General features: G+C 38.7%; 1 protein-coding gene across 9 annotated transcripts in view; it reads right to left on the reverse strand.

The window, feature by feature from the left end:
* The window catches only part of LOC132225091 (integrator complex subunit 6-like), a 69,635-nt gene that overhangs the window by 35,541 nt on the left and 10,493 nt on the right, over positions 1-23,601 (reverse strand). For 7 of the 9 annotated variants that reach the window (XR_009450789.1, XM_059680304.1, XM_059680309.1 and 4 more), the window contains 6 exons: positions 10,024-10,173; positions 9,125-9,214; positions 8,709-8,892; positions 8,320-8,448; positions 4,748-4,911; positions 2,065-2,217 (listed from right to left, as the gene is read on the reverse strand). Coding sequence is in view for 8 of the 9 variants with exons in the window: in XM_059680304.1 (XP_059536287.1) it covers positions 2,065-2,217; positions 4,748-4,911; positions 8,320-8,448; positions 8,709-8,892; positions 9,125-9,214; positions 10,024-10,173 (870 nt within the window). In the remaining variant the exon portion in view is untranslated. The remainder of the gene's footprint in view (positions 1-2,064; positions 2,218-4,747; positions 4,912-8,319; positions 8,449-8,708; positions 8,893-9,124; positions 9,215-10,023; positions 10,174-23,601) is intronic. The other 2 variants (XM_059680306.1, XM_059680308.1) reach the window with 2 other exon arrangements.

Consider the following 23,601-nt stretch of genomic DNA (forward strand, 5'->3'; position numbering starts at 1 on the left):
GCACGAATTTGTGCACTGGGCCCCTAGTAAAGGATAAAAAGCTTACACACAACCAACAAAAGTCAGGCCTATGATTCCTGAGAAAAGAAAAGCACTTTTTTTTGTTCCTCTCTCACTTCTTTTCCCTCTGTCCCCTCCCTCCCTTCTTATCTTCCCTAATTTACCATAAGCCCCTTGAGTTTTTCCTTATCACCCACAGATTCATAAAATTTAGGGGTTCAAAGAGATCATTAGAGACCATCTAGTCTAGAAAAAGTAAGTGTTGGGTTCATAACCACATAGTTTGTGGCAGAGCTAGAGTTAAAATCCAAGTTTCCATTATGATTTTGCCAAATTTCCTGGTTCCTGGCTCATCTTATTCTTTTTCAGACCCACTAATTAATCACATTTAAACTACTCTAAACCAAAGTAACATAAGGTCAGGAAAAAAGGCATATGGCATATTTGAGCGGTGATGTAGGGAGGGAGAACAGGATTTAAGTTTCCCTGGAGTACATTTACAAGAATGTGCTACACACAAAAAAGAGGGTTTATTTTAGGGAAGAGGTATAATCTATAATTGTATTTGCTTTTTTGCAAACTTTTTTAACACATAAATTTAAATGTCCTATCTTGACTTAAATCAGCATTCTGTTACATGTATCCCTTTTTTTCTAGTACATTTTGGTTGTATTTATTGAAATATAAGTATACATTCCAAAAAGTGCATGAATTATAAGTATATAGCGCAATGGATGTTCAAAGTGAATGTACATGTGTAATTAGCACCCAGATCAAGAAATAGAACATGACCAGAAGCCCCCGCATGTTCTTTTCTGGTCACTACTCTGCAGCCCCGAGAGAAACCACTATCTTGACTTTTAACAGAGTTAGTCAGGGAACCCTCAACCTTCTGGTGGACGGGACGACACTCCAACCATACCAGCCATACCAGCCACACCAGCCACAGCTAATATGTGATCTTTTATGTCTTCCTTCTTTCGTTCAATATTATATTTATGAGATTGTTCTGTTTCTTGCCCTTTTACATCCTTGCTTTAAGCTTGTTCAGTTTTTTCTACCCAGCATTAGCATCTTTGGAGAATTTAAGTAGCTTAAAGACAACTAGTAGCAATGTAGCATGAAACAGATTTTAGGATGAAACACATGGCAGTCTGAAAGTGTTCCTTGTATAAATAGACTCTAACAATTATTGATTTCTACATGGTACTATAGTTTAGAAATAGAACAGACATCCTTACAATGTAGGACTTCCTTATTACATCTAAATAAAAAGGCTGTGACTGCCATGTCTGGATTTTTACAAATCAAAATCCAAAGGTTAATCTAGTAACAAATAAGCAAGCCCTTCTGGCTGAAGGATCACACTTGGAAGAGCCAATGATGTGCATTTGCTTTGTTCAAGTAAAATCGAAACTACACACACCAATATGCTTTGTACCACAAAGAGTTTGATTACATTACACTAATACAGAAAGTAGTTTCAGGGCTCCTGGTTTTTTGTCAAAAATATATTGTGTCCTGGCTGGTGTGGCTCAGTTACTTGGGCATCCTCCCAAGCACCTAGAGGTCTAGGTTAGATTCCTGGTCAGGGAACATGCCCAGGTTTCTGGCTCCATCTCCAGTAGGGGGCGTGCAGGAGGAAGTAGTAGAGGTTCTCTCTCTAAAAAAATTAATAGAAACATATTTTTAAAAAACATTGATAAAGAAAAGAAATCTGTACTTCCAATCTGTTGTGCTTCACCTGCAGAAGTCATAGCTGAATAGAGTTACATCCCCCAGGCAATGAATTATAAACCTAAGGTCTTTTGATAGGCTTCCAAATCCTCAAATACAGAAATTTCATCAGATTTGACTGCCATAAGTGTCAAGGTATGGTAGGCTAATGATTCATATCAGTGTGAAAGTTTTGCTTGGCCCTATTGTTTATTTGATAGCATTTTTGAGAAACATTATTAACAGATTCAGCCTAATTATTCCCAGATTAATCTTTGAAATTTCTTTAAACAATTCCCAGATCCAACAGTGGTTATAGATTTTGTCCAACAGGTAAGGATAAATTACCTGCCAGCAAGTATGGGGAGATTTTCGTTCCAGGATGTACTGAGTTAAAGGTGAAGGTTCAAGTTCATATTTGTCAAAGGGAAGTTTGTCTATTACCATTGGCTCACAATCTACACAGGAGAATCTCACAACAGGATGAGACGTTCGTGGAGGCTAAAAAACAAGAGGGGGGAAATATGGTCTGTTACAAGTGAGCTTACATTTCTAACAATTCTGCAACCCCCTTTATAAACCATCACTGAGCTACAGACTAGTGTTTTGAGTAACAGGGCTGCTGATCTCCAGGCATCACCAATGGCTTCAGTGGGGGGGAGGGCACTCTTTCTCTATACCCTCTACTTGGCAATGGGAAAGGGAGATGTAAATTATAATGCTCATAACTACAATTTCAGTGAAATAAAAATAAAACTGCTTTGAATATGTTTCAGGAATCATTATGATCTATAGGATGAACCTTGAATTTCAGATCTACTTTGTGACCTCCAAAAATTACCTGCCCTTCCTTCCTTTATACCATGAGGTTACAGATAGTCCAAACACTGCTAGAAAGAAGAAATCCATGAAGCTTTCTAAGGAGGTAATGACAGAGCTAGAGCCACTAACAAACAAGATGAAAAATTGTAAATGCATAGCAAGGGCAAAATAGAGACTGAAAAGGAGTCAGTCAAAACTCCAGGGCCCAGTAAAATTTTTTTCCAGTTGAATTTTTACAGCATTTCTCACACCCACACACTTGCCTTGAATAGCTAGAGCTGGGGGTGCTTTTGGCTGTGCTGCAAAGGCCTGTGTGCCTGGGGTGCCAAAGCAGATTGATGGAGCAGCCATTTTGATAACAGGTGTATCTTGTGGGAATGGAGAGCACCAGAGAGAGAAATGGTGGCAGCATGGACAATATGGAGAGAAAAGGAGTTAGGACAAGTCCCAGGGACAAGGATGATACATGGCTCTACCTATTCTTGCTGAGAACTGTAAGGCTAATATAAATAACAAAGCATCTGTTTCCTTCGTATAAAGAAAAAAACCTGCTCACTTGCTTTCATGACCGACAAACCTACAAGATGTTTTGGGAGCTGAGAAAAAGCTAAAGGCATGGTAACATGAGCTATGTTTGAATTACTTAGTATTTCTTTATTCCAGATTTTCCTGGTTTTAATGTTAATTAAACTTGAGAAATATTTTTGGTTTACTGATTTATAAGAAAGCAATAAATGAGTGAAGACCTGTCACTGGTAATAATGAAGTAACTTCATAACTAAAACATTCTCTCTGGGGTTTGAAGGGGCAAGAGATAACTGGGCATTGAGATTTGACCAGTGTGCCACCTTGGAACCCTAAGGGAAAGAGGAAAACATTCACCCTCTCCCACAGCAGGGGCTGAAATGGTTCTTGAATTGTACATTCAGGCTTTTCATGGCCATTCCTGAAAAAAATATAGTAATTCAGGAAAAAATGCGGTTCATGTCAGAAATTTAGAAAACTTACACTACAGATCAGTTAAAGCAGAAAGGTGCTAAACTGAAAGAGCAGTGATACTTTTATGCCCCGCACTCTCCCTCATAGGGGGAGAAAGGAAGATGAAAGGGATCATTAAATTCATATCATTTCCCTTTTTACTAGACATCAACCCTATCCCCAAAGCCAATTCATCTGGTACTAAGAACAACTATAATATCAAATCCTCATCTACCAAATGCAGTGAACAAAAAGGCAATTCCTTGCTTGGAGACCATTTTTAAAACATTCCTTAATTACCCATAATTCAAAGGTACATTCCCAAGGAACACAAGCCCATTGATTACAAAAAGATGAAAAGTAGGTCTACAAAGTTCCCCTAGTTATCTAATGACTCCCTGGGAGGAAATAAGATGACATCTGATTTGAATATGTTTCTAAACTTTATTTTTTATTGAATTTATTGTGGTGACATTGGTTAATAAAGTTATATATGTTTCAGTTGTACAATTCTATAACACATCATCTGCATATTATATTGTGTGTTCACCACCCCAAGACATGATCTGAATATGTTTTGAGAACCTATATAAAGTGTAGACTAAGTCCTAATTTCCTGAGGATATACATGAAAATCAATGCCAACACTTCTTAGCCATTGCTTTTACGATGTAAATCAAGTCAGTTGCTCTGAAATAAAAACCAAGTCACATATTGCAACAGCATAAAAAATAACAATGCCTTAATCTCTAAACAGGTCAGTTCAAATAGAAAAGACAGCTGAAAGAAAGAATGCCAGAATAGAAAGTCTTCTCTTGCTTTTGGGTACAAGCTAGACTTCTAGCAAGAGATAGACTAGGTATGGCTTAACAGTATCAAAACTATTTAAAATTAATCAGCAGCCTGGCTGGCCATTGCTCAGTAGTTAGAGCATCAGCCTGCTCATCAGAGAGTCATGGTTGATTCCCCAGTCAAGGGCATGTACCTGGGTTGCAGGTCTCATTCCCGCTCCCATCAGGGAACGTGTGGGAGGCAACTAATCGATGTGTCTCCATCACATCAATGTTTCTATCTCTCTCCTTTCTCTCTCCAATTCTCCCTCTTCCCTTCCTCTCTCTCTAAAAATTAATGAGAAAAATATCCTCACTCTTCGAGTGAGGATTTTTAAAAATTAAAATTAATTAACAAATTGAAAATCCAGAAGGATGTTTGCCTTTTGTTTTATACTTACTAGTGAAGGTAAATTCTGATCTGGCCAAAAAGATTCTGGAATTGGCCAGTGTCCAACAGGAACACCAGTCTTAGAGTTAGGTCGTACATAAATGAGCTTATGACAACTATGCCACGGTTGAGCAGCAAATGAATTGCTTGGCCTAGATGAATCCATAAGTCCATCTAAAAGTTAAACAAAAGACAGACGAAGGTATGATTTTTTTTTATAGCTGATGATTTTCTTGTACAAAATTGTCAGCTAAAAGCAAAATACAAAACAGTGATTCATGAAAAATGGAGGTAAAAAGGTTATTCTGCTAGGATATCTGAATGTTCTCCTTATCAATTCTTTTCATCTAATCCATTCCTTCTAATCCAACATCCCATCTCCCTCCCATTCTTAATTATGACCAAAATAGGCAGAATAGGAAAAATATTATAAAATTAATTTTAAATTTTCTGAGATTTAGACACATAAACACACCAAACCACTACAGTTCATTTTCCAAATTAGGCAAATGAAATTGTTCACTCCCTGGTATAGTTTTACATTTTTCAAATCTGATAAAAATAGGTCATAAATTCCATTTAGATTTTCTTTATAATCCCATTTAGATGACAAAAGTATTCTTTACTAAACAGTTAGACCCAATCACCACAAAGGCAAAATAAAAACTGTTCAATTCACTTAAAGGTAGAAAGAATGCCAACAAAAAAAATCTATGTACATAGTTGTGGGAGAGAAAACAAAGCAAATGCACCAAGTTCCCCATCATCATTAAAATTCCAAGGAAAATAGATATTGTATAATGCTGCATAATGTATCCTGAGTGCATTTTAATTATTTAAACTAGCATATTTCATTTGTCACCTCCCCAAACAGGGCAAGGCAGAGTTACATAACCCTTAACATGATCATTCATCAATCTAAATTATATTTGTAAGAGAAGTTTTAATTATTTGAGTGTCAATTTTTTCTCTCAATTATAGGTCATTTTATTTACTTATTTAAGTGTTACTTTAAACAAGTAACTACTTTAGACCAAGAGATTTACTGGGGTATATGGAGCTCTAGGGAATACATGTAATGACTTCAGGGAAACAAGAGATCCCCCATCCTCTTAAGTTAAACTCACAATTCTGGTTATGTGTATTTTTCTGAGGAGAGAGTTCTTAGCATTCATCAGAATCTTAAGAGTTAACAACTCTGGACAAAGAGGAAATGGAGCTAGAAAGAAAATCTGAGCTATTTATATGACACCAAATCCAAAGGTTTTCAGTATGAAAGTTCCCAGTTCATGTGAAGGTAATGAACACAAAATTGTGGATTGAACAGTAAATTGTTAGCAATATATCATGTCCTTCCTTTATGATTAACTTAATTTAAAATAGGCTGTAATGCCTAAGTCTTCTATGGCAGTTGTTCTTAAACTGGAGTCCAAGAAACCCCTGAAATTAAATACAAAATTGTGTGTTGGTGGCCTCTATCCATTTTCCTAGGAAGAAGGGATTTCTATTTTTCCAATAGTTTCTCAAAGGGTTCCGAACTAAACAGCAAAAAAGTCAGTAACCAGAGGATCTACTACTTCAGACAGAAATGTGTCTTTCTGCCCCTATGCACTTGGCCCTTTTCTTCTCTAGGCAGCTAGCTACCACTGATTGTGGCCACGACAATTAAAATGTATGATTCAGATCAGACAAGCACTTTGGTAATGAGGTACAAACAAGTGTGTATGTGTGTGAACTGACAGCAATGAGGAGAAGCTTAGAAATGCAGGTATGATTTGAGGGAGAAGTTGCTTCCCCTGTACAAAAATAGCTCTGCTTTTATGTATTTTGAGATATTGAACTTTCAGTAAAATCTCATTTGAAGAGAAAATGTTCTGCAGTTAAAAAGTGTCCAGAAAAATACTAGTGTAGGATCTTATAGAATACTAGAGGCCCAGTACACAAAAATTTGTGCATTTGGGGGGGGGGGGGAGTCCCTCAGCCCGGCCTGTGCCCTCTTGCAATCTGGGACCCCTCGGGGGATGACCATCTGCTGGCTTAGGCCCGCTCCCTGGGGGATTGGGCCTAAGCTGGCAATCAGACATCCCTCTGACAGCCCAGGAGCCCTTGGGGGATGTCCACTTGCCAGCAGGGAGCAGGCCTAAGCTGCAGTCAGACATCCTTAGCGCTGCTGAGGAGGTGGGAGAGGTTACCACCACCACTGCTGTACTGGCAGCCATCAGCCTGGCTGGTGGCTGAGCAGAGCTCCCCCTGTGGGAGCACACTGACCACCAGGGGGCAGCTCCTGCATTGAGCGTCTGCCCCCTGGTGGTCAGTGTGTGTCATAGTGACCAGTCATTCCCAGTCGTTCTGCTGTTAGGGTCAGTTTGCATATTACCCTTTTATTATATAGGATAGAGGCCTGGTGCATGGGTGGGGGCTGGCTGGTTTGCCCTGAAGGGTGTCCCAGATCAGGGTGGGGTCCCGCTGTGGTGCCTGGCCAGCCTGGGTGAGGGGCTGATGGCTGTTTGCAGGTTGGTCAAGCCCCCCCCACCCCCACCAGTGGGGAACATCACCCCATGGAGGTTTGGCCAGCCTGGGTCAGGGGCTGATGGCTGTTTTCAGGCTGGCCATACCCCCTTTAGGGTAGGGGGGTCCTCACTGGGGTGCCTGGCCAGTCTGGGTGAGGGGCTGAGGGACGTTTTCAGGCTGGCCAAGCCCCTGGGCGATGTAAGATCCCAGCCTCTCCTTTTTTTCTTTTTTCTTTTTTCTTTTCTATTCTGAGATTTATTTACCTTCTATAATTGAAACTTTGTAGCCTTGAGTGGAGCTCAGAGCCAGCCAAGGCGGGCTGGAAGCTTGGCTTCCTCCATCACCAGGGGCAACCCAAGCCTCCTGCTCGCTCCAGCTCTGTGGCCACGGCCAGCTGAAAGCAGGTATCTGGGGTTTATTTATCTTCTATAATTGAAACTTTGTTGCCTTGAGTGGAGCTCAGAGCTGGCCGCAGCAGGTGGGAAGCTTGGCTCCTGCTTGCTCCAACTTCATGGCTGCCAGCCGCCATCTTGGTTGGGTTAATTTGCATATAGTCACTCTGATTGGCTGGTGGGTGTGGCTTAGGGCATAGCGAAGGTATGGCCAATTTGCATGTTTGTCTTTTATTAGATTAGACTAGCATAAATATTCACAATCACTTGCTGATGTGTGGTAACAAACACAAGATTTCATAAAGATAGCTTGGTACATTTGGCACTCACAAGACCAAACTAGTTGAGTGGCACTCTGCAGTGAATCTCCAGATATTTCATGAATAGAGAGGTAAATAATTCAATGTCATCCCAAGACTGGGGACCAGGGAATGTGAAATTGGTAGGGAAAAGGGAGAATTTTCTTAGGAAGATTTGACATTGAATTAAAATTGCTAGAATTTGGCCACCTGACATGTATATATAGGCAATGAATAAGTGGTAGTTGTTTGGATGGATGTTTGCAACCATTTGAATGTGTGTGCAGAGTGAAGACTGCCTATTGTGATTAATGTTTTTCCAATCATAGATGGTTTGCCTCAATAACACTATAGGGTAAAAGCAAAGTTATCTACTGTACCTTCTCCAATAAGAAGTGGATCTGGTCCTGTTTTTTCAAAGTTAATAACTACACCACTCTGAACTTTTTGAACTAGAGATTCTAAACACTGATTCAACATTCTTTGTGTCCTAACACAGTAGGAACGACCTATATCAGAAGGAAAAACAAAGAGTACAAGTTTGATCAAATAAAATACTATTTCACAATAGAAGCATTTTACATTCTAAAATATAACTTGAAATAATCATAACTACATTGGCAGCAAACATCACACTATTAATGAGCTTAAGCAGCAGAGTTAAAAATATTCTGAAGGAAAACAAGTAAAGACCAGATATGGTATTTAAGAAAAACTATACTCTGCTGCCCTGAATTCTTCCTTTAGAAATAGTAAATATTGCCAGTACCTCCGGTGACTTCACACATCTGTGTGATAGCAGATTCATCAGTTGGTACACTCCCTAGTTGCTCTGGCTCAGTAGACGCCAATCCAGGCAAACGTAACACCAGGGCAAATAACCTCTGATCCCAACGAAAAGGTTCTTTGGTTAGTTCACTCCCGGGCAGGGGAGAATTCAAAGGAAGGTGAAGCTGAGAAGGCAAAATTTGAAAGGTTTCATCATAACAACCCGTACATGAAGAGTTAAAGAATTAGGGGGTCCACTTTTCTTTCATGTACTCAATAAAATAAAGCAATCTTTCAAGGATTACCAAGATAATAAGTTCACTAAACTTATTCTTAACTAGAAATGTATGCCTCCCACAGAAATAGCTGCACGTTCTCTGCCATTCAAGCGAAAATTTAAAAAAAATGAAATCTCACCTCTTCTTGAATACCAGCCGTACTTGTTAACTTATTTCCATCTGTGATGGTAATTAAAATAGATGGTTCTAAAAAAAATGGATTTCTCCCCTAAAATACATTTAAAAAGTATTAGAGCCATGTGAAGTAATAAAATTGTATTTAAACTTTTACATTTGCCTTGCCAGTGATCTCCCAAGACTGTGATAAAATTTGCCTGGATAAATAAAAAGGAAAAGATTAGGGACTGAGTGGGTGGGGATGAAAATAACAATCCCTGAAGAGGTAGCATTCAGAATAAACTGAGAAATTCTTATAATTAAGGAACTCCCAAACTATCACATCCAAATACTCCTCTCCCTCTGCTTTCCAAGTAATCATAAAAGAAAGCTATTAAAGAGATTATAATGGCAGCATCATCCACACCATCTGCCTGAGTCAAAATTCTGGCACAGCTAGAGGAACATTAGTGACTTACACTCTGCATCCTGAAGAGTGACCGGTTATTGTGAGCAGAGCTTTTCAAGTAGGAAAGTACAATGATAGCAGCAGTAAATGCTATTATGCCTTCCTCTCATTCTAGAGCTTTTTCATTGAATTGGGAGGGATGAGGGAGTTAAGGAGATTGAAAACCTCTCTTCAGTTGTCTTGCTCCAGTATTTATTTCTCAGCAATTTATTCATCCCATTCTCAGATATCTAATGACCTGACAGGTAGGCAATTTTAACTATTTTATGATCCAGTCATATACCAGACCTCCTCAAAAGAGAATTTTTTTAAAAAATGTAATTAAAAGATATATGGATCTCTTTTTGGAAGTTATGAAAAATAGCAGAAAACTTGGTAACCATACCCACTCTTAAATTCTTACCCCAAGTCACCAAATTAAATTAGCTGTACTCACTCAAAAATATTTTTACCTGTCCATAATTGTCTATTCCAGATATCAATCTATTGAGATTTAACAAATCAAATGAGGATCTTAGAGCCTGACCAAGAGTCGTCAGTCCAGAAGCCTGAAGATTTTTTAGTTCATTCATGAATGTTGCGTGATTTTCCTTCCAACCAGCCTGAAAAACAAACATTTACAAAGAAATTCCCAATTATACAGTAAATAATATATAAAGTGCAAACAACCACTAAGTAGCAAGCATAAAACCTTTAACAAATTAACAGTTCCTTAATCTGATTCTATTCTATATCTGGACTGAAAAAGTGGAACTAAGGCAAGTAATCAGTTTCAGAAAAATTTTCCAGCGTTAATGATCAAGAACAAAGATGAAAACAGTACATTGTCCATTGTAGCTGGAGGGCTTTGGCTCAAGAAACCAGTTTTCTATTCTGGCTCAAACAAGCCCACCAAAACACCTCAGTATTTACCTTAGTTTGACATTAATGATGAGCATGGAATAAGAAGTAGAGGAAGGAGTAATTTTTAAATGCATTGTCTTTAAAAGAGAAAATCAGCTATGGGTGTGTGATCTACATGAACTTTTCTAACCAAGATTCTTCCTCCCAAGCAAGAGTAAAGGCAGTGGGGGTAGGAGATTGTTATAGGAATAGAGCCACAATTATTTGGATACGACTTTCCTGGCATCTTCAAGCATTCAGAAAGCCCCAAATCAAGAATAATGGGAGAAAGAAAAGAAAAGTGTTTTGGCAAAGAAGCAGCATCCCCTAGGCACACCACAGCAGAAAAGAACCTAAGACCCAAGGTCAATAGCCAACATGCTATGAGTAAATGGTTGATGGGTCAGCAATGGCTATAAAAACAGAGCAACACAAAATGCCAAGAAGAGAAGCCAGAAGAAGAAGGCAACTAATATAGGTCATAGGAGTAGGGCAGCAAGGGAGAGAAAAAAAAAACACAGCACAGTTTGGCAGCTTGGTGAGACAAAACAGCCACCTGAGTCTTGGTAGCCAAGGGCAGCAGTGATATTAAAAAATACTGAAATCATGTGACAAGGCCAATACAGTTGGAGATGAAAAGCAAGAACAGATAATACAGCCAGGCCGGCATGGCTCAGTGGTTGAGTGTTGAACTACGAACCGGGAGGACACGGTTCGATTACCGGTCAGGTTGCAGACTCAATCCCCAGTGTGGGGCATGCAGGAGGTAGTTGATCAATTATTCTCTTTCATCATTGATGTTTCAACCTCTCTCTCCCTCTCCCTTCCTCTCTCTAAAATCAATAAAAATATATATTTTTAAAAGAACAGGTAATACAGAGATAAATGAAATTATTTAAATTTCATGTTTGGTTAAAAGCATATTGCCCATATCCATACAACTATAGCAAATACTATCTTTTCTAGTTTTAGTTTCCTGAAGCAATTTGGATCAGAATGACTGAGATGCAGAAAGGGAACAGATTACTGACTGCACCTTCTTATGAAGTATCTACATGACCTTGAGCAAACCTATTGGCTCTTAGAACCTAAATTTCATTATCTTAAAATTATGAGGATGAGATAAGCAGGCACACTATGTAATACTGTGCATGAGAACCCTGGAGGAGAGTCATTTACCCTATAATGGTGAATGAAAATGGTGCCCCCTAAGGTTGAACAGTGCACAACCTGCATAATCATACAGAGTAAAAGTGGTCCTAATTAAGATCCATCTCAGTCCATTAGTCTGGGATTCTGTGTAATTAAAAATGTACTTAGTTTTTAAAATATTCCTAACACATTCTGTAGGTAAACGTATCTAAAGGTAAAACCTTCCCATATGTTCTTTTGGCCAGACTGTATATATGGCTTTTAGTACTAAGGGAAAGTAGGGCTTGAGAATAATTACCTATGGCCCAAGGAAATCTTATTGCACTAGACCACCTAAACTTGAGCTAAAAGGAAGGATCATGGTTTTAATTGTCCTAATCAAATACCTAGAAATATCAGCAGATGTTTGCAAATCACACTGAATTCAAAAATTAGCTTTCCTCTTTGGGGTAGAAGAGAAAGGTATAGAGTTGGAAGGGATTGCATCAATTCTTTCCTTTATTTAGTCAACAAATGTTTATGGACCAACTATGATATGTTGAGAAGAATGTTATGTGCTAGGGATATAGAGAGGAATTAGCCTTTAGAAGTTCATGCCACAAAGTAATAAGAAATGCAGTTATGGAGTCTGAAAGATCAGAGAGTTAGGGAAGGCTTCTCACAGAACATGGAGCATTTGAGGAAGCCTAACGGCATGAAGGTCATGGGACTCTCCACAATGAAGTGAGGAGTGGAGGAAGCAGGCCAAGGGAAAAGAACAGAGAGTTCATAAGAGGATAGGGACTGCTGGGGAATCACAAGTAATTTGATTATTATTTTTCTGGGTACATGGCAGAAGGCAAGGCTGATAAGTCAGGCTGTGACTATAAGTGCTTTGTACATTGTGCTCAGTAGTTTGGATCTTGTCTTTCAGCCCTGGGAATAGCTTGAGGTTTTTAATTAGGGGAGTGGCATGATCCCTAATTTTAGCAAGTTCATTCTGCTGGGATTTAGAGAATAAATTGTGGGGTGAAAGGGAGGCTGAAGCTTGAGGCAGGGAAACTGGTTTGAAGATTGTTGCAATTGCTTATTAGAAAAGTGATGAAAACCTGAGTGAGGGCAGTGAGGATAGAGAGGAGGTTGCAGATAAAAGAAATATTTCAGAGGTGGAGTCAAGGATTTAGTATCTAATTAGAGGGATGGGTGAGGAAAAAAGGGTCATACATTAGGTTGAGGTTTCTAGCTTAGGCAAACCTATAAACGGTGGGGTCCTTCACCCAAAAGCCACTTTATAAAGTTGGCTTTACTTCCCACACTGTAAACTTAAGAGTTATATATATAACAAGTGTTGAATTCCTGTAAGCCACAGATAGTTTAAGCCACAACTACAGAAAAATTAGTGACATACTTGATTTGGTAAAGGGCTGGGATAAGATTTGCATACCACTTAAGCAAGCACCCTATAACTCATCACTATCCTAACCTATATAATAAAAGCCTAATATGCTGTGTCCAGTTGACCAGTCATCTATTCAACCAATCAAAGTGTAATATGCTAATGATATGCTAAGGCTGCTCAACTGATCACTGTGATGTGCACTGACCACCAGCGGCCAGACGGTCCCTCCCTGGCTGGCCAACCTCTCACATCTCTCCCTGGCCCTGATCATGCACCAGTGGGGTCCCTTAGCCTGGCCTGCACCCTCTCACAATCCAAGACCCCTTGGGGGATGTCAGAGAGCCAGTTTCAGCCCGATCCTGCAGGCCAGGCTGAGGGACCCCAATGGTGCATGAATTCATGCACCCGGCCTCTAGTTTAAAATAACGTGTTCTCTGATTGTGTAGTCTTACTAATCAACCTGTCGAAATAATTGCTCTTGAAAATTTCCCTTATAAAATGGATTGAAAACATTTTACAAATCACTTCTCCCCTTAAATCATTGGTGTTCTGTTTTTAGGTCAATTACAATTCTTTGCAATGAAGTGGGTGAATTTGAATGAATTCTGAAAGATTCTACGACCTCAGTACTACAAGGCATATGGGCTACACTTTATTACCCAAAGCAATAAACTTTTTGGTAGCAGTCTGGCTCCTTCAAGAGAAGAACTAATATCTGAATAATGCTGCCCTTATAAAATAAATTGAAAAAATTCCCTCTGCTTCATTTAAAAAAAATTAGCTCTCTGAATTGTTAGGTTTTTGCCATGGATAGACCATGGGTTTTGTGATTTAGCCAATGAATGGGTGCTATCTTGTCTTTCTGGTAGTTTTGAAATAATAATAGATTAAACATGACATTAACATTTGGCTTTTAAAAATGTTCATGGCTACAAGGGAGCAAAAATTAAAGAAAAAATGTTTTGGCCAACAACAACAACCAAAAAGAGAGAGAGAGAGAGAGAGAAGGAGAGAGGAACTAAGTGGCCCTAAATTCATTCGTCAGAATACTGAAGTTGGGGGGTAGGGGGAAGGCCAAAGATTAATTTAAATATTTAGAGAACCTTATTAATGTGACAAATTTGTTTCAAAAAAATCATTATGGCCCTAGCCAGTTTGGCTCAGTGGATAGACCATTGGCTTGCAGACCAAAGGGTCCTGGGTTCGATTCAGGTCAAGGGCACATACCTTGGTTGCAGGCTCCTCCCAACCCGGGTTGGGGCTCATGCAGGAGGCAACCAATTGATGCTTTTTTTTTTTTCTATCTGTCCCTCTCTCTTTCACTCTTTCTAAAAGTCAATGGAAAAATATCTTCGGGTGAGGATTAAAGAATTAATGAAATAAAAAATATGAAAGTCTTCAAAAAGATCATTATGAAGAGCTAATGGGAGGAAGTATATGTTTATATTCTTCTTTCATTGCTTAAAGTTGTTTGTTTCCCACAAATGAATTGAGGATAGCCCATTTATCTTTTTAATACAGTATTTTTTTTTAATTTACTCCAAAGATATCCTACTCTCATGTCAGTAAAACCTTTACTCCTAATAGTAACCTCCCTACATTCTCATGGAGCTTTGCAACTTAAAAAGCACTTCCGCACTTCAAATTTGCTTGGCACAAACCAATAAAAGAGGCATGGTATTATCATCCCTATTTTGTTTTAACCAGGAAGAAGTAAGATTTAGGTATGTCTTGTTTATGGAGGTGACAGTGGCTACATATGGCTACTGAGCACTTGAAACATGAATAGTCTGAATTGAGATATGATATAAGTGTAAAATACACATGGAATTTTGAGGGCTTGGAACAAAAGAGAATGAAAATATATTTTATTTTTATATTGATTACACATTGAAATGACAATGCTTTAAATATTTTCAGTTAAATAAAATATATTACTATAAGTTTTACCTGTTTCTTTTTACTTTTTAATGTGCTACTAGAAAATTTTCAATTTTGTGTATGGCTAGTATCATATATCCATTGGCCAGAGATGTTCTAGAACAGTGGTTCTCAACCTGTGGGTCACGACCCCTTTGGGGGTCGAACGACCCTTTCACAGGGGCCCCCTAAGACCATCGGAAAACACATATATAATTACATATTGTTTTTGTGATTAATCACTATGCTTTAATTATGTTCAATTTGTAACAATGAAAATACATCCTGCATATCAGATATTTACATTATGATTCATAACAGTAGCAAAACTACAGTTATGAAGTAGTAACGAAAATAATTTTATGGTTGGGGGTCACCACAACATGAAGAACTGTATTAAAGGGTCGCGGCATTAGGAAGGTCGAGAACCACTATTCTAGAGGGACTTGAGGGTCAGTTAGGAAACCTTTGGCAGACAATAGACTCATTACAGATTCCAAGGCAGGGGAAACAGGATCAAAGCAGCATCTCAGGAAGGTCAGGCTGGCAGGGACATATAAGATAAACTGGAGAAGGAGAAGCTATATCAGGAAAAAGAGGCTAGGAGGCTTAAATAGCAGCAATCCAGGCCAGAGGGAATCAAGGCCTGAATTAGAATGGGAATGAAGAGGAAGAGGCTAACTGAGAAACATTTTAAACAAACAAGATAAGACTCGGTGACAGACAATGAGCCTAAAGGAGAGGGACTCAAAGATGATTACAAAACTTCTAGCCTGGAAAACCTAAAGAATGGAGGTTTAGGACAAAGGAGTAGCCTGGGATGGGTGAAATCCTGAAGTAAGAGGAGTTTATTGTATTCAAGTTTTAAAAGTCTCCCAGAAGTAAAATAATAATGATGATGATGGTGGTGATGAAAAATAATAACCATAGGTAATATTTATCAGTGCCTATGTGTCAGGAATTCATTTGTGCTACACATTGGCATTTAATATGTGTCCTTCTCATCTGAGCCTTATAACCACCCCCAACCAAATAGGTGCTATTACTATTTCCATTTTATAGATGAGCACATTGAGGCTCAGAAAGGATAAGCAACTTGTCCAAGTAAAACAACTAGTAAATGATACAGCCAGGATTTGAACTCAGGTAATCTGAGAGCCCACCAATTTAAACCGCTGTACTAGAGATTCTACTATGTATCCCACATATTCATGTCATAGACATGTTTCCTTATATTAGCTTAAACATTTGTAACTTTAACAGAATTTCCAAATTTGTTTCATATAAGCCTACTTTTCCTGATGCCCAAATGCAGACAAATTGGGTATGGGAACAGTGGATCAGGACTTGGAAAACCCTTGTCTATTCCTGGCTGTAACTATCAAAGCAAGTAAAGCAAGTAAGTCATTTACTCCTTACTGGGGCTGTTTCTGACCCTCTTCACCCTTATTTCCATCTATGTATTTTTTCGTGTATAAGATGCTATTTTTTCCTAAAATTGTTAGACTGAAAACCAAGGGGTGTCTTATACAAGGAAGTCAGGGAAGGAGGGAGCCGCATGGGTGTGGAGCTGCCCATTACCTTGTCAAACAGGCTTCCTCCAATCACGAGCCTTATTGCTATGGATGTCAGCTGATGCCATAATTGGAGGTGGAGGTGGAGAGTGCACAATGCAACATGGACCAGAGTGTTCTGAGCCCATAAAGATGTCAAAAAACAAAAAAGATAAATACTGGTAAGTGATTGTCTAACTCTGCAAAATTCAAACTGAACGTAATCAGCTATGCAAAAGAGCATGGAAATAGAGCTGCAGAGAGGCAATCTGGACCTTCCTCCACTGAGTGTATGATCAGACAGTGGAGAAAACAGGAAGTACAACTTCTTAAGATGCCAAAAAAAAAAAAAAAGGCCTTAAGAGAAAAACCAGCAAAATGTTTAAAATATTGATTTCTTTTAAAAAATATGTTTTATTGATTTTTTACAGAGAGGAAGGGAGAGTTAGAAACATCGATGAGAAACATCGACCAGCTGCCTCCTGTACACCCCCTACTGGGGATGTGCCCGCAACCAAGGTAAAATGCCTTTGACCGGAATCAAACCTAGGACCCTTCAGTCCCCAGGCCGACGCTCTATCCACTGAGCCAAACCAGTTAGGGCTAAAATATTAATTTCTTAATTTTGGGTTGGAAAAGTGGGGAGGTGGTGTCTTATACATGGGGGCGTCTTATATGCGGAAAAATATGGTACTTATCTGAGGGGTGGGTTTGGCAACAGGAAACTGGCATGCTCCCTCTAGGCCTGTGGCTGAAGCTTTTTCTAATTTTCTGGTCTGCTCTCTGACATGGTGCTTAAGGGGTAGGCTCTGTCCCTCCAAAAACCTATAGGGGAGGTCTGTCAATATGTGAACTATTTGAAAGCTTTTGAGAATATATATCTAGTCTATAACCTCCAGTGTAGCTTTTAAAAGGAATAAAATTGTTATTTAGAACTCTGGCTGGCTCCTGTGACATATTTCCCCATTGGTTTCAATGAAGGAGGGAAAGGTGGGATTGTCATTTAGTTGGTCCCCCAAACCTCAACATCCCATTACTTGTCCTTCCTGAACTTTATCCCATTTTGGCTAGACCCGTGGTCGGCAAACTGCGGCTTGCGAGCCACATGCGGCTCTTTGGCCCCTTGAGTGTGGCTCTTCCTAAGCCTTAGGAGTACCCTAATTGTTAATAACATTGTACCTACCTACATAGTTTAAGTTTAAAAAATTTGGTTCTCAAAAGAAATTTCAATCGTTGTACTGTTGATATTTGGCTCTGTTGACTAATGAGTTTGCCGACCACTGGGCTAGACCATTTCTCTGATTAATTTATTGATATTTCTTTTTATTTTTTTTAAATAGAAGAACCCTTTCCTCCACTAAAAACTAACTTTCCACTAGAGAAATGCCCCTTTAGAAACTATGTAAATTGGCTGTTTGTAAATCAGAAATTAATCAAATAATTAAAATTCTTTAGGATGATAGCTATTGAAAGAGAATGGCAGTGAATGTTTTCAAAGAGCAAAAATAATCCTTCTATATTATAGATGGTCACAAGCCAGGCTCTCTCCCACAGCAGTGAGAGAACCTCTCACTGCAAGGTACCACTTACTATGTCCCTTTGACTTGGTGCAGAGCCAGTGCACTGACCCATTTGGGGCACACACACCCCAAAGTCTTTTTGGACAGTAGTTTCAGTTCAGTCCAAGTCTCCCTAGCTTGTTAGCAAGCTCTGAATAAAAAGCCTTGCTGGAGTCTTAGAGACAATACATGTTGCTCCTTCTGTTTGACCCAAAGGAAATGAAATCAGCCTGATAATATTTGCCCTTTGTTATCCCATACAGAGGGCCATCCTGGACTTTGAGCTCTTCTTCTAGGTGGTTACAAACTAGATGATTAACGGATTTGAGTATTTTCCCAGATGTCACAAGTTAAAGCCAAAGAGTCTAAATTTAGTAGGGCCAGCATTTCTCTTGTTGAAAGATAAACTATTTTTCTTTTTCCATCTGCTCTCTACAAGGTTGGAGGAAATACGTTCTGCAATGACCCAGACAATTTGAAAAATCAACCTCAACAGCATTTTTCAACCAACTTACTTTCTTCTCCAGCTTAACACTGTATCATCGTTGTCATCACAGACTGCTCTTTTGTTGGTAAACCAACCAGTGAAACAGAATGAGATGAAAAATAAGAAGCCCTGCTTTTCCAATCAACTCTGTATCCTGAAGAGACAAATAGCTTTCCCCTTGCCTTTATATGGAATATCTGTGTGAGTTAAAACTTTTGAACTTGAAGAATTTCCTTTTCACAATTCAAATGGACCCCAATTCTAACAGATATAAGGCAAGGTTTACTTGTCCCCTTAGGTAAACAAAACACTGTGAGAGTTGAATCACTTTAAAATGTTCAAAAGTCTTTTAAAATTGTTTACAGCTAGCACACCTATAAAGGAAGTTTTTAAAATTGTGAAGTGCACATTAGGAAGATGCCATATCATTAAAAGAATGGAATTGTCTAGCTTCTTGTATCTCCTTTTCAAACTCTTTTCTCGAATTACATTTTCTGACCCTACTTGATGTAATTTTTCCTTAATACTCTATTAATTTGGTCTGATTTCACCTTTTTTGTGTTTTTCTCACTTGACTCAGGTACTGATACACTCCTAGGGTCAAAGGAGGCATTCTATTATTGTTTTATTCATACTAATATAGCTTTTTCTTATAAAATTAATTGTCTTTAAAAATCTGGTTCTCAAAAAAATCTAGTTCTCTTGGATTTCTTTTTTTCAAAATTACTTTCCCAGGGGCAATTTTTAGTGTCCTAAACTTGCGAAAATACTCAAAGTCCATTTAATTTGATTGCATCAAATCTCTCCCTGAGAACTCTTGATTGGTATTATTCTTTGGTTCAATCCACCAATTTTCATGAACATACTTCAGGAAATACTTCCAGTCAAAATTACATAAAATAATTCTAGCTTACTTGAATCTTCTACTTTTAAAAAAGTTCTTAAGAAATTTACTCCCTACTATATTGCAAAAACTTATTTGACACTCTGTGGCCTGCAGAATTGTTTTTATTTGGCAGATGGTCAAAGACTTTCATGACCACATATTTTAAAATAAACTGGGCAATCTGAAACTAATATAATATTGTATGTCAACTGTAATTGAAAAATAAAATCTAAAAAATAAACAGGGCAAATAAAAAATTCACAATTTGATTCTACTAACACTAAGTTCACCATTTTGTGTTACCTGTCTTTTTAAAATACCTAGAATGATTTTTGAGTGGATAAATAATCATAAGGATTAGTCTAAAATATCTGCAAAATGCATTTATGAATTTTCAATTCTTACCACAGGGAATTAGGATAAGATTATGAAATAACACACCTCTCTGAGTCCACTTGAAAGCATGACAAGATCAAAAGAAATTTGATCTTCACCAGAGGATGCTAACATGTAGAAACTGAATTTCAGAAACTATTCTGCTTTCTTCTGGAATCAATTGCACTGTTACTGAAGGAAAAATACCTTAGAGTTGCAAAGAAGTTGCCAAACTCGTTCAGATTAAAATGTCGTTTCTTGTCTCACTTTCAGACCATTTCAATGGTAGCTACTGACCAATTATCTGTTATCAGAAAAAAATGATATTGTGCAGATCACGTATTGAATTATTCAGATGTTGGGGCTCTGGTGAGACATTTTTATGAAGACATACAAAAAATTAAAATTTTAAAAGGTGATCTTGGAAAAATACACAAAGATGGGAGTGACACTAAGCCACTCAAGCACTGCAGAAAGAGCTAAACAGAAGAAATAGCAGAAAGGCCACTCATTACTTTCTAAAGATTAGATAACATCTCTTTCCTCCTGACTAATTTTTTAAAATAATTCTCAAAAAAGTTTATGGACTGTTTTTTATATCAGAATCATTGTTAAAAATCCCAACTGATATACAAAGCTAGCCCGTCTCTTCACAAAACTCTCAGTTCTACCGTTCAGAGGTAATCATTGCCAGACTCTGTCCTGAATATTAAACTGTTAGCAGCAAAAATAAAGAACACCAATAAGATGAAGTGACATTTACTGATTTAACCAGTGTGAGATACAGTACATTAAGCATGTAGGAATTGTTTTCTAAAATTTAAAGCAATTTTGAAATCCCCCTAAATTCCAATGCCTCAATTATTCAACTTCCTGCTTTTCAGTTATACAATTCTCTCTAGTACAGTGGTTCTCAACCTTCCTAATGCCATGACCCTTTAATACAGTTCCTCATGTTGTGGTGACCCCCAACCATAAAATTATTTTCGTTGCTACTTCATAAATGTAATTTTGCTACTGTTATGAATCATAATGTAAATATCTGCTATGCAGGATGTATTTTCATTGTTACAGATTGAACATAATTAAAGAATAGTGATTAATCACAAAATAATATGTAATTATATATGTGTTTTCCGATGGTCTTATGCAACCCCTGTGAAAGTGTCGTTCCACCCCCAAAGGGGTCGCGACCCACAGGTTGAGAAACACTGCTCTAGTACATTTTTGGAAGGAAGTGTTAGTAATCTAGTCCAATCCCTTCATTTCACAGATAAGAAAACTGTCATCTAAAATAAGGTGAAGTGAAATTGCTCTGGATCATGCATCTATCTAATCAGTAGCAGATTGTGGCTAAAAACCTTGGTCTCTTGCCTCGAAAGCCCAAGCACTCTTTAGAGAGCTGCTAATGCAATAGAACTTGTCAGATTTACATGATAATGGATGGTATGATCTACCAGATAGGCTGTACTATGATCACTTTTTAAAAATCTGATTTTTCTAAAAAATACCTAGGCTTAAACAGAACTTCTAACATATAGTTCAGAAGCATCACCGTGAAATGGAGTTTACAATGTCTATACACATATGTAATTTTTAAGAAAAAATGGATAAATGGTAATGGAACGAAACTTGACTTGGGGTGGTAAACACACACTACTAAAAAAAAAAAAAAGAAAAAAGAAAAATGGCCCTGGCCGTTGTTGCAAGGAGTTAGAGCAAGCATGTCAAACTTGTGGACCACGGGCCGCATGCGGCCCACAATGAATATTTTTGCAGCCCAGCCAATATAACGGTATGTAAGAAACGTTTAATACAAGTTTTGTGACTTAATTTTTACAATATCCTGTTATACATAATTATTAGTAATGAATTACAATGCTCGCTAATGACTGATCACTATAATCGTGTTGCATTAATTTCCCTTACACACCTTACGCACAGCCGCACCATTTCTCTCCACTAATACTAGCAGCGAATATTTTAGCAACTGATTGCCACATCATTAGTCTTGGACTGATTTGTTTGGTGTGCGCAACAGGAAATATTTCGCTTTTGGAGAACAAGAAAAATAGGTTTATTTGCATTACACTTATTACTTCATATAGTTATTCAGTGTCTGGTAAGTAAATGTTCAAGAAAATTATTAATTTTTATTAAAATGTTCTATTATTTTAATGTTAATGATTATTCATTTATGTCAGCCCTTTGTATTCAGCAGGTCTCTATGGAAATTAACCTACGTTTCTATGAAAATTGAAGCGTTTGTTATTTGTGGCCCACATAAACTTAAACCTTGTTTATTTGGCCAGTGTTAGCCTTTGAATTTGACATGCTTGGGTTAGAGCTTCATTCTGAGCACTGAAGGGTGGGGCAGGGGGGAGCAGTTTGATTCTCATCAAGGGCTAGTACCTGGTTTGTATTTCTCTCCCTGCTCCCCCTCCCCCGCACCCCACTGGGGTAAGTGCAGAAGGCAACCAGTCCATGTGTCTCTCTCACATCTATGTTTTTCTCTTTCTCTCCCTCCCTCCCACTCTCTCTGAAAAGCAATGGAAAATATATCCTCAAAAAAAAAAGAAAGAAAGAAAGAAAAAATATCCTCAGGTGAGGATTACAAAGAAAAATGGAGAGCTTTGTTCCTCATATCTTTAACATTCTCCTACAACAGTGGTTCTCAACCTTCCTAATGCCGTGACCCTTTAATACAGTTCCTCATGTTGTGGTGACCCCCAACCATAAAATTATTTTCGTTCCTACTTCATAACTGTAATTTTGCTACTGTTATGAATCGTAATGTAAATATCTGATATGCAGGATGTATTTAGGCGACCCCTGTGAAAGGGTTGTTCGACCCCCACAGGTTGAGAACTGCTGTCCTACAAGAAATAAAAAAGAGGGACTCCTACCAAAACAAAACAAAAAAAACAAGAGGGACTCCCAACTTTCTAATGCCATGTCTGTATTAAAGCCTAGATATTCTCCCTAGAATCCTATTACTACTGTCTAGTTATGTGGGTTTCCTTCTGCAGAGACACTGCAAAGAGAGATTGGGGCTTCTGATTAAACAGCAGTGCCTCGAGGCAACTTCAGGCCAATGTAAATCAAAATGTCTTGGTCTAGTTCTGGCTAATCAACCGCTAAAGGTCATAACCAGCTCCCTTCCTCTTCCTTTAGCAACTCCTAATCATTAAAATAGCATCTCCCCCTCAAGTCACACCCTTAGTGGAATGCTTTCAGTTTGCAAGTTCTCCTCCCCCAGGCCTCCAGCTCTCCTGGCTGTGTATTTTCTCTTCCTTTTATTAATTGATGTTCTAAAGGCTGGCTTCAGGAATGAAGAGACAAATTCACAGGGTGGGAAAGACAGGTTTGGCTGAATCACAGGGATTCTTTGAAAAAATTATGGTAAATAAGTTTATATAGACACTAGAGGCCCAGTGTATGAAATTCGTGCATAGGTGTGGTCCTTAGGCCTGACTGGTGATCAAAGCTAGAGCGTCTGGTGTGGAAGGGCAGGCTCCATCTGACTTCTGGGCCATGGGCAGCACCTGGGCCCCCAGACGCACCCCCTTCCGCCTGAGTCATTGGGCCCCCGCCAGGATCCCTAGTGCCTGGGAGCTGGGTGGCGGCCCTGCCCCCCACTACCACTGCTGGTTGTCATCTGCGGGGCAATCTGCTCACCTGCTCCACCATCCCACCATGTCCCGCTCTTGTCAGGGCCCATTGGAGCTGGCAGCACCTCCACTGCTGCCCGCTGCCAGTGCCACGTCACCAACGCCTGCCATGTTCTGTGCCACCACCTGGTGGTCATTGCACATCATAATGAGTGGTTGAACAATTT

The sequence above is a fragment of the Myotis daubentonii genome, chromosome X (assembly GCF_963259705.1).
Source record: "Myotis daubentonii chromosome X, mMyoDau2.1, whole genome shotgun sequence".
NCBI lineage: Eukaryota > Metazoa > Chordata > Mammalia > Chiroptera > Vespertilionidae > Myotis > Myotis daubentonii.